This window comes from Dipodomys ordii, unplaced genomic scaffold, assembly GCF_000151885.1.
Source record: "Dipodomys ordii isolate 6190 unplaced genomic scaffold, Dord_2.0 Scaffold38, whole genome shotgun sequence".
In the NCBI taxonomy this organism is placed as follows: Eukaryota; Metazoa; Chordata; class Mammalia; order Rodentia; family Heteromyidae; genus Dipodomys; species Dipodomys ordii.
This window is the reverse complement of record NW_012267254.1, coordinates 1,277,216-1,292,286: the sequence shown is the minus strand read 5'-3', so window position 1 is coordinate 1,292,286 and position 15,071 is coordinate 1,277,216. Positions and strand designations below refer to the sequence as shown.

Below are 15,071 nucleotides of genomic sequence, written 5' to 3'. Positions count from 1 at the left end.
GTGCACCTGTCCCATATAATCTCTCCTTTAAGTACAGATGAGACTGGCGACTTGCCACAATGTTAGAAACTTATAGTGAGAGATTTCCTTGCTGACCCTCAAGAAGCAGTCATATTGTGAACAGTCAATAGACAGGACCATATAGCAGGGAACTGCAACAACTATTGCAACTGTGGGTGGTACAGCCTGCATACATATTGCCACAAGGAAAGGAATTCTGACACTAGCCTGTATGAGTTTCAAGTCGATTGTTTCTCAATTGAGCCCTCACATGAAAACACAGGCTGGCCCATATACCTTGACTGCAGTCTTAGGAGAGTGAGTAGAGAACTAGCTAAACTCTGCAATCCATGACATAATAAATGGGTGCGTTTTATATAATTATTTTTGTCTTTTCTTTTTTCATACTGGGAATTGAACCTAGGATGTTGCACTTGCTAGTCAAGCGCTTTGCCACTGAGCTATGTCCCAGCCTTAACTAGAGTGTGGTTTAATCTGTGGCATTGGTTTTTTGGCATTTCGCTACACAGCAATAGAAAACAAATATACAAGTGCCCAAGACTCCTAAACTTTCAGCACCCTAGTTTGCACACATATGATCTTTCTCCAATCATATTTATATCAGAATGAAAATGGGCATTTGAACATCTTTTTCATCCTTCCCCATTAATTCTGTTCAAACTGCCCTGAAAGGCATCATAGATAATAATATGTTTGGTTGACCTAAATAATTAATTTTTACTGTTACCAGGGCTTGAATTCTAGACCTCAGCTTCCCTTCGCTTGTTTGCTCAGGGCTAGTTTCTACCACTTGAGCCTTCAGCCACTTCAGCCACTTCTACCACTTCAGCCTGGCTTTTTGGTTGTTATTTTGGAGATGGAGTCTCATAGACTTTTCTGCCTGGCTTCTAAACTCTCTGCTCTGGATCTCAATCTCCTAAGTAGCTAGGTTTACAGATGTGAGCTACCAGAACCTGTCCTTTAGCTGAAGTTTTTGTTCACAGCATTTTTTAAACCAAAATTCCGTTCTTTATCATTTTGTCCCTCGTTCACGAAAGGTTCTCGAGGTCAGAGGATTATTGCTTCTTTTGTGCTTATTTGCATTACTTATTTGTCCTTGATTTCATAGACTACCATGTGACTCGTTTTGAAATTTTATTTCTCTGAAAATACGGAATGAGTTGTTTGAATCAGCTGTATATGGTATATATACACATAGGACACATACATAGGATGGCTACATAGAATATATAAACATGATCATATATATATATGATCATTCCTCATTGGAATGGTAAACTCATTGAAGTCCAGCATTTTAAGTTGGATAAAGCATATTGCTAGAAATGTTCTGCATCATTATTATTAATTTTTGTGGTGCTGGGTATTGAACCTAATTTTTAGTAGGGTAGGCAAGCACTCTATCCTCAAACTATAGCCTTAATCCAGAAATAGAGTGCATTTAAAATCTGGGTCACATGAAGTAGTCAATCAAGCATGGTTGATCAGTTATTGAGCTCTTACATGGAGCCATACATAATAACATTTCACATTTCTATCCTAACCACAGGGTAGCAGGACTTTTCTTATCAAAACCGAGTACAATACCATCTACTACAATTATTTCAAGGATGAAGTGAGTCTGCCATGGGTGTCGGGCAGTTCATGGCTACTCAGTACATGTGAGTTGAAGGATACAGGTTGGCATACTTCCCATTTGTAAAGGCTGCACATACCCAATAGCGGTGCATTTACCGCATGTTGCCAATGCTTCAAAGAGTTCAATGAAATGTGGAGGTCCAGTTTAGGGTAACTGTTTAAACTTCAGTTTCTCTTCTAAGTACATATACAGTGTGTGAAATAGAAGAGAGCAAACCATGGAGAAATACTGATCACGGAAGGGAGGAATCTAAAGGAATGCAAGTAAGTCTCGCCAGGAAAGAAATTTCCTGCTTCTGAAATGTTTTGGTCTTAGCCACTAGCAGGGCTGATGGATTACAGTTAGCAAAGCATTTTCTGCACAGCCTATCCAAGCATTTGTTTCTATACTTCTGTGCAATTATTGCCCAATTCACTTTTCTCTCTTCCTGTCGCGTCACCATCTTTGAAAAGCAGGAGAAAAATCTACCCAAAGCAGCCAAAGGAATTATTCTAATGCCTTCCTGTATTCATAAACTGCTTTGTCAAATGGCAACTCCTTTGTACAACTACTTAAAGATAATAAAACGAAAAGGAAAAAAAATCCCCACCAGAATTCAAGCCATAGGAGGGTCTTTTAGCATTCCTCCTGACTCCCTGCCTGGGTTCAAACTTCAACTCCCAGGCTTTGCTCAAGTCCTCCCTTAGCACTGTAATCTAACGAATATGCAAATATACATAATTGGCAGCCAATGGCGTGGGTTCTGATCACGTGGTGCCAACCGTAGGTGAGCCAACTGAAGTTGTGTGTCAGTGAACATAGCGTCTCACTCTGAGACAAGCGCTCCTGTGAGCGCGACAGGATGGTGAGACTGTAGTCCTGGAGGCTGGAGCAGTAGTGGTGGCTGGTGAGGGCACGAGTGGGGGGGTGGGGGCAGGTCCGGGGGGGGGCTACACTTACTCTTTCAAGTTGCCTTGGCAGCAAAGCAGTTAGAGCTGCTAAACGAGAACGCCAGGAGCGGTCCCATCGATCCATCCCGTCTCCCCCTCGTCCTCTTGCTCTCTGCTCCGTGGTTCTGAGAGTTGAGGGTTCGGGTAGCCGTACGTGGCACTGAGGGCAAGAGGGCCAGGACAGTGGGCAGCAGAGCCGGGGTGCAGGAGAAGATGCCCATCCTGCTGTTCCTCATAGACACGTCCGCCTCCATGAACCAGCGCACAGATCTAGGCACCTCTTATTTGGATATTGCCAAAGGCGCTGTGGAGTTATTCTTGAAGGTAAAGGGAGGGGAGGGGAGGTAAAAGCTGGCTCTCCAGGGACTAGGAGGTGGACTTCGGTGCTTCTGTAACGTCTGTATCGCTCCCCCTCTTTTCCTATGCGACCCCTCTGTCATGCCTCGCCCCGCAGCTGCGTGCCAGGGATCCGGCCAGCCGTGGAGACAGGTACATGCTGGTCACCTACGATGAACCCCCATACTGCATCAAGGTAAGTGGCCTGTTCGGGGAATGGTGGGGCCAATCCACTGGGCTGATCGTCCCCTATCTTCTTCCCATGGAGGTCCAGCGTCGTCCGGCGGGGCGTGGGGGCGGGGGAGAGGGGCACAGCAGGCGCGCGGAGCGGGGCCGTCCGCGGCTTCTTGGGGGGGAGGCGGCTGCAGCGCCGCGGGTTCGGCGAAAGGAGACAAGGGAGGAGAAACCTCGGGGGGAAAAGCGTAATAAAAGGCTGAGCTCGTGGCTCTAAAGTGGCAGCTGCCATAGAAGATGGCGGACATTTTGCTTTTGTATGAGCTAGAGAGGGAGATTGAGGGCGCTGCTGAGATCGCAAGGAGGGAGGGAAGGGAGGAGAAGGAAGGAGGTGCCCAGTCCCTTAGGGAGGCGGTCAGGAGCCGCCCTACGGGGTACGCCGCGCGTGGATGCATTTCGTGGTGGGCGGAGCCATCGGCTCCTCATGGGAGGAGCTTCGGGCTGGGTGCGCGAACTTTTTTAGAGCCTAGGCTCCTCCTTCCTCCGCCTTGCCCCGCCCCAGTCTCCTCCCCCACTCCGTCCCACCCTTCCCCCGCCCCTCTCAGCTGGCTGTTCTCCGCTTTTCCTTCTTAGCCTCTTCCTCTCCCTCCCCTCGCCTTCCTGCCAAGATCATGGCAGCGTCAGCCCTCCTTCAAAGGCCACACTCCTTCTTTTGCACTCCATAGCCTCGAACCCTCCCCACCTAATCGGAAACTTGTGCACCCAAGGCGCACCCCCGCACCAGACCCAGAAACGCTGGAGATCAGGTTCAGCTCGGGTGTCAACTATCTCTGCTATCCTCCCTATGTGACTGGAACCACGCGGAGTGGGGAGGAAGAACAGGGCGCGTGTAGGAGGGGGGGGGGATTCGGAAACAGAACCTTTTTAGGCACTTCGCGTAAAAATGGCACAGCATCTTAGAATCCTAGCCTGTTTGTCTAGAGGCAAGAACGGTAACGCAGGGGAAGATTGACTGTGAGCTGATACAAAACCCAAATTCCATGATTAGATTCACAGCACCTCACCCACCGGAGAAAAGGGAGAATGTAGCCTCTGTGTCGAGTTCATTTGTATTCCCATAGTGAACAGATAAAGAATTGCTTTGCCTGCACTGGTCATTAAGAATCATACTCGCATTTACAATTTTTTAAAAAAGGTTATTGTGCATTATCTTCCGGTGTTTTCTCCTTAAAATTATCTCTTACTAATGCTTGAGAGGCACAGTCTGAATGTGCTGCAGTTCATTTGGGAAGTGAAATGTCTTAATGAAAGGTACTTACCACACTGAGTAGTTGGCCAAAGCATTTCTACAGACATAAGGAAACTAAATGGAGAGTTTACTTTAGTAACTTGTAGTTTCCAGTAACAGTGTGATTAGCTGGTTTCCCTTAACATTGTTCTACTTGACTTGCTTTGCTTTCAGAGTTTTTGTTTTATTGAAAAAAATCTATTTAGAGAAATTGAGCCTAAGTTTGATCACTATTTTTGGTGCATAGAAAAGATCTTTGGGTCAAACACTGGAGGATGGTGAGTTCAAGGCCAGCCTGAGCTACACATCCAAGATTTCAAGAATCCGCAGGCTAGGGATACAGTTGAGTGGTGTAGAGCTTGTCCACAATGCATGAGGCCTTGGGTTCCATCATCATCACTACACACACAGACACAGATAGACAGACAGACACACACACACACACACACACACCAGAAAGGTTCACAATTTGAATTTCCTTACCCCTTTGACCTATAATCCCATAAGCCACTATTTGTAGTGTGGTTATTTGGACACATCCTCTTTTAATCTGAAGTAGTAAAAAGACAACTACAAAGCAGCATGATTTGTCTTTAAAAAATAAATTTTATTTAACATTTTTTTCAAATACTAACACAGTTTTAAAACAGTTTTTGATCTATAAGAATTACATGACAGCATTTACAGAATCGTTTTTCTTTGAAAGGTTAAAGAACTATTTTACCTCACTTTTAACAATCATTATATCTTTAAGCCTACCATTGTAATCTCACAAACCATATTACTTCCTTTCTCTCTCTTTCTTTCACTCTCTTTCCCTCTATCTTTCTCTTTCTTTTTCTTTCTTTCTTTGCATTTCTGGAAATCAACCCAGGCTTTCCAGCACACTACACATTTGCTGTCCCACTGAGGTATACCAAAGCCCCTGTGCATGCACTACTTTGTAGTTTTTCTTTTCCATTTATTTTATTCAATAATTATTCTAGGTTGCCACAAAATCTTAACATCATTTTTAGTAACTGTATCTCATCCACATTTATTTGGAAAGCTTCAGATCTCTAGAAGACAGAAAAATCCTAGATTTTGTTTGTAGTGGCAATTTCATGTTACCTTTTTTTTGTCCTGCCTCCTCATGTACTGCATTTTTAAAAAATCTAAAGTAAAAGCTATTCTTCCATATTTGACTATTTTCCTATGTATATTGGGTTTATACATATTAAACACATAAACTTATTACACAAAGATCCTTGGTGTAATACGCTTAAATGGTAGTAATTGTCTTTTCCAAAGAGTTTCTCTGGTTCTTCACTTTACTCTTAGGTAATACCAATGTATTCTAGGGAAAGGTTAGTGTTCTAATGACCATATCATTTTATTCTCTATACCAGAATTTCTAATGATAGGCCATATTTTGATAATGTTTTTCCTTTTCTTAGTCTTTTTTGGTCATTCTCTTCCATTGGGGTACAACTTCCTCTCAGCATTTGATGTCTATTTGTTCTTTTGCTTCCAGGATCTAGCTTGCTTATGAGGTCAGGAAACTTTAGAGCATCTGGTGACTTATTTCTTCAAATTTAGTGTAGTCTTTCACTTGCTAATAGCTAGGTGCCATAAAAGTATGGTTCTGCACTGATTATCAAATAGATCTTACTGTGATTGTTAGCAGGCATCTCAGTTCCTGCTTAAAACTTTATTCATTAGGAGCATGAGATCCTTTCAGCAAAGTGATGTTAAGTATGGCTTTGTTGGTAGCCTATTCTGCAGAACAATGAGTGTGTTTTTTAACTTCTCTGAAGTTGGAGAATCTTTATAACTTTTTTAATTCATTTATATTAGTTATAACAAGTTGGACTTCATTGAAACATTTCCACACATAGCCATTGTGATTTTTTTTTACTTCTCAGGTCTTGGTTATGTCCAACTCTAAATACTATTTGTATTGTAACAGGCATGAGTTATGCATTTTTTTGAAAAGTTTTTTTCTCTTAACAGGCATGCAGCAGTTCCCAGCAGATCTACTTACAAGTGTTCACAATAAATCTTGCAAAAAGTTATTGTGATTGGAATTTTTCACTAATGTATACTGTAATGTATATAAGTATAGTATTTCACTGAGGATTTAGTGAATTTTGTACTACATACCTCTTAGCACATAACTGAGTATTTTTTTAAAGAATTAGCTTTGCATAGATAGAATTAAGCTTGATATGGGGAAACCATATAAAAAGTTTATTAAGTGTAACTTTTGTGTGTTACATCTGTTTTCAGTGTTGTTTTGTAGACAAGTGATAACACTGCAATTATGCAAAGCATCTTTATTGTACACAGCTAGTATGAAACTCTGATTAATATTTATAATTTCCAGTGTACCCCTGTAAGACTGATAAATAGTTCATCATAGTCTTGGCTGAGGTTCTGCTGTCTATGTTTTGTTTTGTTATGAATCATAATTTCCTTTTATTCAGTGACTAGGAAAAGCAAGTCTGGAAGAAAGCTAAGCAATAGACCAGGAAACATACACTAGAAAAAGTATTGAAAATGATTTTACCTTCAAAGTTACTTTAAAAAAATCATTCTTTTTTAGTATAATACAGAAGCACTTTTCTAGAAATAGTTGAGAAATGTATGGTGGTCAGGAGTTTACTTTTATTTTTAGTTTGTTATAAACAGGAGGAGAGTGCAGCTCAAAGCAATCTTGTAAACCAGCACTAGGAAAACATACATTTGAAACAAGTAAATTATCTCCTTGAATGCTGCCTTTTCACATTCTGTGGCTAGATTTGCTTTCTGGGGTCTGCATGGCCTTCGTTAAAGAAAAAGGCAGGAAAAAAGCAGATTTGGGCTTACAGACTGGGGAAGTAAACTTAAACTTTTTATTTATTTGCTCCAACTTTTCTTTGTGGTGCTGAGGTATGCGCTTGAGGCCTCGCCCTTGCTAGGAAACTGCTTTACTACTTTGCCTAGCCTGCAAGATACTTCATGATCTGGACCTGGGTTAACTTTCCAACAGTGTCTCTCCATTTTCTTCTCTTCTCATGGAGTCAGGCTTCAAAGGCATTTTCTTTGTCCATTAAACTCAGGGCCTTGAGTTCTTGCTTGTCTTTTTTGCTCAAGGGTGGCAATCTATCACTTGAACTGTGCACCCAATTCTAAGGGCATATATTTGAACATCTCTATATTTGTACTTCTAGTATCCAAAGGAGTGCCTAGATCTTAGTATTTTAGGTATTTACTAACAGGAAAAAAAGATGTCAAAAACTGTGTAAGTGCCAAAGCTACTTAGTACCTTGATTTCCATGACTCTTCACTAGTTAATATTTATTACAGCTAGCATTTTCATATAGATAAAGGTTCTGGTTAATAATATATTATAATTGTGTTTTTTTTACAAGAGAAATGTGTTCACCTCCCCATTCATCCATTTACTAATCAATATGCTTTATGTATAGTAGAATACATGAATCTGGATAGTTTTATACATTTTTATACTTATGCATTCACATACTCACCATCCTAGACTAAGGTAGAAAACATTTCCATCAACCTAGAAAATGCTTCTTGCATCTTCCTGTAATCTACCCCTTCCCAGTGCATATATATACACACCTATGTGTATATATATATATGTATTTATGTATATATACGTGTATATACACACATATATATTGCTCCCACATTTATCACCATTGTGCTGATAGAATCAGAATGGTTTCTAAGGATAGGCTGACAGTGGATTGCTACTGCAGCCTTTTAGGCATTCATTTACTATATGGTGAGTGAGCATTTCCTGTGTACCTGCTTTGTTAAAGGGACCTGATATGACCCTAAGAAACACCCAGCTTAAGGAGGAAGTAGAGTAGCAAAAGTTACAGCCCTTAGGAGGTGGTGGGGTTGTCGCTCAGTGGTTGAATGGTTGTCTAGGGTTTGCAAGGCCTTGCCTGAGTTTGTTCCTTAGCACTCCATCAAAAAAGAGAATGGCCCTAGCAAACCAGGAGCCTTGAGAATTGTCTCTGGAAAAGATAACTAGAGAGCTGGAGTTGTGACTCAAATGGTAGCATGACTGTCTAGCAAGTACAAGGACCACGCCCTGAGTTCAAATCCTAGTCCCATCACAAAATGGCTACAGAAGGTAAGTAGAGTTGTCAAGAGCAGTGAACTCAAGCAAAGGACTGGAAATGAGGGAGGGAGAGTGCATAGAAGTCTGAGAATTCAGTTTATGTGGTCAAGGCAATCACAGAGCTTTGAAACTAAGCTGAAGTTTGTACATTTCTTCTGACATGAAAAACTGTGAGACAGACCTGGAAAGACATAGGGTAAGCAAGGATTGCGTGCTCATTTGGTTATTATTACACAGCATTCCTTGATGGAAAGGGTACTTGAAAGAGAGGGCAACACAGGAGATGTAGTGAAGTTGCCTAGTTTTGCATTAGTGCTGGTTACTTGAAAGTGCTTGGCTTTGGTATAGGGTAGGGGTATAGGGGACAGGTGAGAAAAGGACAAATATTTTCAACTTTGCCTTTGCTTGAGGAAGATAATTTGAACTATTTAGAACATGAGGGTTTCAGTTTCAGATGACCAGATAAGGAGGAAGAAATGTGCTTTCTAGGGAAGGACTAGATTAATGACCCCTCAATGGTGCATGCAGGGTAGGAGTGTAAAGAAAGGACCTTACTAGTTTTAAGAACGCAAAAGATTATGGCCTCACAAAAGAGTGTAAATGAGAGGACCAATCACACCCTGTGTGTGTGTGTGTGTGTGTGTGCATGTGTGTGAGAGAGAGAGAGAAGAGAGAGGTAGGGAGGGAGGGAGGGAGGGGAGGGAGGGAGGGAGAGATAATGAATATTGGGAGCTTGGACTATGCACACGTTCCCTTGGATGAAGGTTGGGAATGATAATTAACTCCCCAGTCCTCCTTCCTTTCCAGGGAAGCCTTTATAACTCAGAGTGGTCATTTAGCCATGAACTATTGTTTCCACTGGCAAATGGGTTTGGGTTTCCAACTTGATGTTTAAAAATACACAGCCTCTCCTCTCCTTCCTTACAACTCCCAGTGACCAGCTACTTTCAGTGAGAGAGATGAGGACACCCAAAGGGCTTCAGCAAAGCCGAAGTCAGGGCCTGAGGTGGCAATGGAAGTTGTGTGACTTCCAAGATGTCAGTTATTCATATCTGCAGATTGGCCCTATTATACTGTTCAGCCAGCATCTACAAGCCATGTATGGTTACTGAGCACTTGAGACAAGTACTTGTGGCTGGTCTATTAAGTGTACCAAACAGTACAAAATAGAATATTTTTGATATATTTGGTTAAATAAATTGTATTTTTGCCCCCCCCCTTTTTTTGGGGGTCCAGTCGTGGGGCCTGAACTCTGGGCCTGGGCACTGTCCCTCAGCTCTTCAGCTCAAGGCTAGTGCTCTACCACTTGAGCCACACCGCCACTTCCGGCTTTTATTCTTTTTGCTTATGTGGTGCTGAGGAATCGAACCCAGGGCCTCAGGCATGCAAGGCAAGCGCTCTACCACTGAGCCACCTTCCCAGCCCCCCCCCTTTTTAAAGCTACTGTTTCCCTATGTTGTCCAGGTTGGCCTCAGACTCCTCAACCCAAATGATCCTCCTGCCACTGCTTTCTCAGTAGCTGGGCCTATAGGTATATATTGCCATAACTGTTTTTTTTTTAATGTGACTGCTTGGAAATACAAGGTTACAAATGTAGCTTGCACTGTAGTTCTTTTAGCAGGGTTAGTCTAAATTCTCTCTGAAGATATTTTCAGTTGTTCATGTCTTAGAAATTGTTTCTGAAGGGGGTCTGTCAAAGTTCTGTTTAAAATGCACACTATCATAATGAACTCATTTATTCATGAAAGGTTATCATTCAGTTCAGAATTGATGGCTTGATAACCCTTGGCCCTCAAGCAAAATGTGAAAGCATCACATTCTTGTTTGTATTGGATGTATTGGTTGCTTAGACTTTTGGATGTAGTTGCCGATCTAACTAGTTAGGTTAGAAGTTGTAGGGTTTTTTTGTGTGTGTGTTTTTTCTGTTTTTCCTGGACTAAGTACAACAGAATATATATGAGGGCTAATCTAAGTGCAGTAATTCAGAATTTCTTTTAAACAGGGTTCATTTATGGCTGTAATGTTGCAGCCTTGCAGTATTATTAATGATATGTATCATGCCCCTTCTTAGATTTATATGGCTCGTTTCCCCAGAATTTTCAAGAACCAGTTTTCTGCAGAAAAAGTAGGATAAAGAAGAAATTATCTAGCTTGTTCGAACCTAGGAAACAAAAAAGAGTTTGTATTCCTGCTCTTACTAAACAACTTCTCCTCCTCCTCCTCGTTCTTTCTCCTCCTCCTCCTCCTCCTCTACTCTTTCACTTCCTCCTAGTTTTTTCTTCCTCCTCCTTCCTTCCTTCTCCTCCTCATCCTTCTCCCTCTCTCCTCTACCTCTTCCTCTGCTTCCCTAGCTGGGCCCCTGTCTTATCTTAGGAAGTCATCAGTATCATTAAAATGAGGGGAGGTCCATGTGATAGCAATGCTCACAGGGTTCTTGTGGCTGGCTGTAGTCACCTTTCAATGGGGCTTCCAGATGTGTCTAGTTGTGGGTTCTGTTACCAAGAATGGGTCCAGTTGAAGGAACAAATACCAGTATCTAGTTATGAAGCTGCATGGAAGTACAGATAGGCTAATTAATAGTATATATAATAGAAGCTAGGACTAGAATAAAAGAAATGATTCAGTTTCATTGCTTTAGTGTTGGATCTAGTTCCTAAATCCTTTCTTACAGTCAAAGGTATTATCTCGCTTTTATAGCATATCTTATATTTTAGATAAGAGTTGACATATCTGCTGCTTTGTACTAATGGGCAATCACACAGTTGCTTTCTAATAATAGTAGCTGACATTTAGTGACTAATGCTTATGTGCAAGGAAGTGTGCCAATGAATATAATGTATTTATTTAGCTTATCTTTCCAGTCAGCCTATGTCACAGGTACTATAATTATTGCTATTTAATAGATAAGTAAAGGGCCTTATCTGGGGCCCAGAGAGGTTAAATAACAGAGCTGATAGCAACCGTGGTAAGTCTCTATTCCAGAATCTTGTGAAGTTAACAAGTTCCTTTTCTATTTATGATATATGTCCTGAACCATATTTTTCCAGACAGAATTATTGTGCTATTTATAGCTGCTTTTTCTTTTTTTTTTGTCTTTTACTTTTTTGGTACTGGGGATCGAACCCAGGACGTTGCACTTGCTAGGCAAGCACTTTGCCACTGAGCTACATCCCAGCCCAAGGTGTAGCCTAGGCTGGTCTCAAACTCGTGATCCTCCTGCCTCATCCTCCTTGTTGATTACTGGCGTGTGCCACTACGGCCGGCTATAGCTGTTTTTTCATATAATAGTGTTTGATAGAATAAATCCAATGAATGAAAATTATTACTGCTAATGTTATTTATTTATTTATTTATGTTGGTCGGTCGTGGAGCTTGAACTCTGGGCTTGGGTGCTGTCCCTGAGCATTTCAGCTCAAAGTGAGTGCTCTACCACTTGAGCCACAACACCGCTTCCAGTTTTCTGGTGGTTTATTGGAGATAAGAGTTTCACAGGCTTTCCTGCCTGGGCTGGCTTTGAACCGCGATCCTCAGATCTCAGCCTCTTGAGAAGCTAGGATTACAGGTATGAGCCACCAGCACCCGGCACCCAGCTTGCTAATGTTATTTTTACTATTTCCATGGCTGTTTCTGGGTGAACTTATTATGCATTTGTTTGTAAAACTCTTCTGCCATTGATATCCTACTGTGAGGCCTCTCCTGGAGACAGATGTGGAATTGAGATTGTGAGCTAATGGAGCTTAAGATAGTAGATATGTGTTGGGGAGTGTAGGGTGCAGCCTGGTGGCTAGGCTAAGGAGGCCCTGTTGGAGCAGTGGCAAAGCTCATAAAAATAGCACAGTAGTCCTTGTCTTACCTAATGGCCACCAGAAACTGCTGTGTACTTTTCCCTTTACCAGTCTTTTGAGACGTTTGTTCTATAGAGAAAAGAAAGGCATTCAATATCCTCTTTGGTAGCTATTTGTTTTCTTCTAATCCACAACCCACAACAGAGGCAGAAATTTTTCCCAAAGGGCTTAGATGTCCCATATTGCCCTTTTGATTTTTTTTTCTGGTCACTGTGGGGCTTGAACTCCGGGCCTGGGCGCCTGGCTCTCTTTTGAATTTTGTAGATCAGTTTGTGCCTCATTCTATCCTGTTCTTAAGTGGTGGTGCAGTAGCAGTCTATTCTGTTTAGTTAGATGGCCTGGAATAGAGGAGTGAGTTAGTTTCAGAGAAGAAATGGAAATGTTGCTAGTTCCTATCTAGAGAAATACTTCATGAAGACATTCGTGGTAATAAGTGACTGTAAAACTCTGTATCTTAAACCATATTTATCTGATTATATTATTCATTAATTTTCACTGCTCTTGCATTAACTTATATCCTGCCCTGTGATTCAGATAATTCAGTGCATAGCTACACTCTGGATTTGAATACAACAGACTTGAAACTGTTTCATTTGTGCAAATGAGGAACAATGCTATTCAGAAAAGTAGATACGATTTATTAAAGTCTCAAGAGTTACTGTAGAAGTACTCAGAATAATTTACTAGTGGATCTTCTCTTAGATTTGAAAGTAACTACCCCTGCTTCCAGAAACTTGTCCTCTGCTCTGTATCCCAACTCTCTCTTACAATTCTTGCCATATTTTCTAATTGCTTCCTATTTCTTTTCAATGCATCCTCCCTTCAATAATCTACCTGCTTTACCACCTTTAGCTTTTCATGGAGGCATTTCAGCTGACTGCAGGCCAACTCCCCTTGTTGTCCATTGTAACATCAATTCAGTCAGACCTTCAATGTCGCTATAACTTGTCACCTGTGCAGTGTTCTCCATCTTTTAGTCACCTAGATTAAAAATTAGTTGTTATTTAGCTTTTATTCTTTCTTTCCATATTCTTCTAAAGCCCATCTGTCATTCTTGAAATACCTTCAACCTATTTTCTACTGCCATTACTTCAGTGTAGGTCCTCAAGTTTTTTATGCTCTGACCATTCTAATTGTCTTTTATGCTTTGACCATTCTAATTGATTTCCCAAGTACCTCTCAAATTCCTGCTCTGCACTCACACCAAGTGTTCACTTTCTTCAAAAGCTAGTTTCCTCACATCACCCTACCCACAAACTTTCAAAGGCTTTCCATGCCTAGGGTGTCAAGTTGAAATTGCTCAGCTAGCCATTCAGAGCTCTCAGGGACCTGCTCCAGCTTCCGAATAAACTTATGCCCCATCATTTCTGGCCTTTCTACTTGCTGACTGTGTCTCCCCACTCCTGATGACAGGCCTCAGAACATCCTTTAACAAAGGAAGAAGATTTCCAGAGCCAGGCAGTTGAAGAGGGAGGGGAGAAAGTAAACGGAAAGCACCCCATTAAGGGTGTAACTTGAGGGAAATGATGTGACAGAAAGTACTTTAAAATGCTATTATAATAATGAGAAGTTGTGAGACTCTGTGTGTGTGTGTGTGTGTGTGTGTGTGTGTGTGTGTGTGTGTGTGTGTGTGTGTGTGTGTGTGTGTAGTGGGAGAGCTGGAATAGGACCTTTAATAGTTGATTAGCCTGAACCAGACCAAGGCAGTTTGATTTAAATTAGTCTGAAGTTGCCCAGAGGCACGCTGTTTAATGAGAAGCCTCTGTCTCTTTCTGTCTCCACTAAAGAGAGATCACATAAATAGGCAGTAGACTGTAGGATTCTGTGAAGAATATGGAGCCTTTAATATGGCCATAGCACTGGAAAGCTAGGGCTCCTTCTTGATTTATTGCTTGAACAACCAATGCTGATGATGTTTAAAGCAAAGCTTTTCAATTTTCTTGAAATCTTACATAGATGTACAAACATTGTAAACGCCATGTCACAATGTTGTTTGGTTTTTGTTTTTTTTTTGAGCTGTGTGTTAGAAGTGAATTTGAGCAATTGTTTGGTACTTTTATAAGAATCAGATTTTTTTAAGTGGCCATACTACATCCTGTTGGCTAGATCACACCTTCTACCACCTGCTGTGTCATATGGCAAGATGTGTCACTTTAGTAGCTCTGTAAAGTGCTAGACTAGAAAGCTGGAGACCAGGTTCTTCATCCCCCAGTCTGCTACTAATTACACACATTACATCGGGCAAGCTACTTAACCTTTTATGGTGTCAGTTTCCTCATCTGTTAAAATGAAAGATTTAGACTGAATTGTTTTCAGGGTTCATTCCAGCAAAAGTATACAACAAAAGTGTATAACTGAAAGGCAGGAAGTGGGAAATACGAAGAATGAAATGCAGGGTGACCTCAAAATTACTATTAACAGTTAGAAAACAGTTCCTAGGTGCACTTAACATGCTATATAAATCACACAGTGGCTTAATTGGTAAATGGCATGCCATTATTGCTGTTATTATTTAAAATTTTATTTTCTTGTAAAGATGCTATACAGAGTGGTTACAGTTATATCAGTAAGGAGAAGAGTACATTTCTTGTGGAGCATCGTTACCCCCTCCTTTGTTTTTCTCCTACCATTCCTTCTTTCCCCCACCTGCTTCCACTCCTTCCCTTCCCCCCAAAGTTGTAAAGTTTGTTTTCAACATAGTGTCTTATGAGTATCATTGTTG

General features: G+C 41.2%; 1 protein-coding gene across 5 annotated transcripts in view; it reads left to right on the top strand.

Moving 5' to 3' along the window:
* The first annotated feature begins 2,481 nt into the window (after nt 1-2,481).
* Sage1 (sarcoma antigen 1) overlaps nt 2,482-15,071 on the top strand; it is a 53,742-nt gene continuing 41,152 nt past the window's right edge. For 3 of the 5 annotated variants that reach the window (XM_013018152.1, XM_013018148.1, XM_013018153.1), the window contains exons 1-2: nt 2,607-2,913; nt 3,044-3,121. In XM_013018152.1, coding sequence (XP_012873606.1) covers nt 2,803-2,913; nt 3,044-3,121 — 189 coding nt within the window. In that variant the 5' untranslated portion in view covers nt 2,607-2,802. Of the gene's footprint in view, nt 2,547-2,606; nt 2,914-3,043; nt 3,122-15,071 lie in introns of those variants that run through there. The other 2 variants (XM_013018150.1, XM_013018149.1) reach the window with 2 other exon arrangements.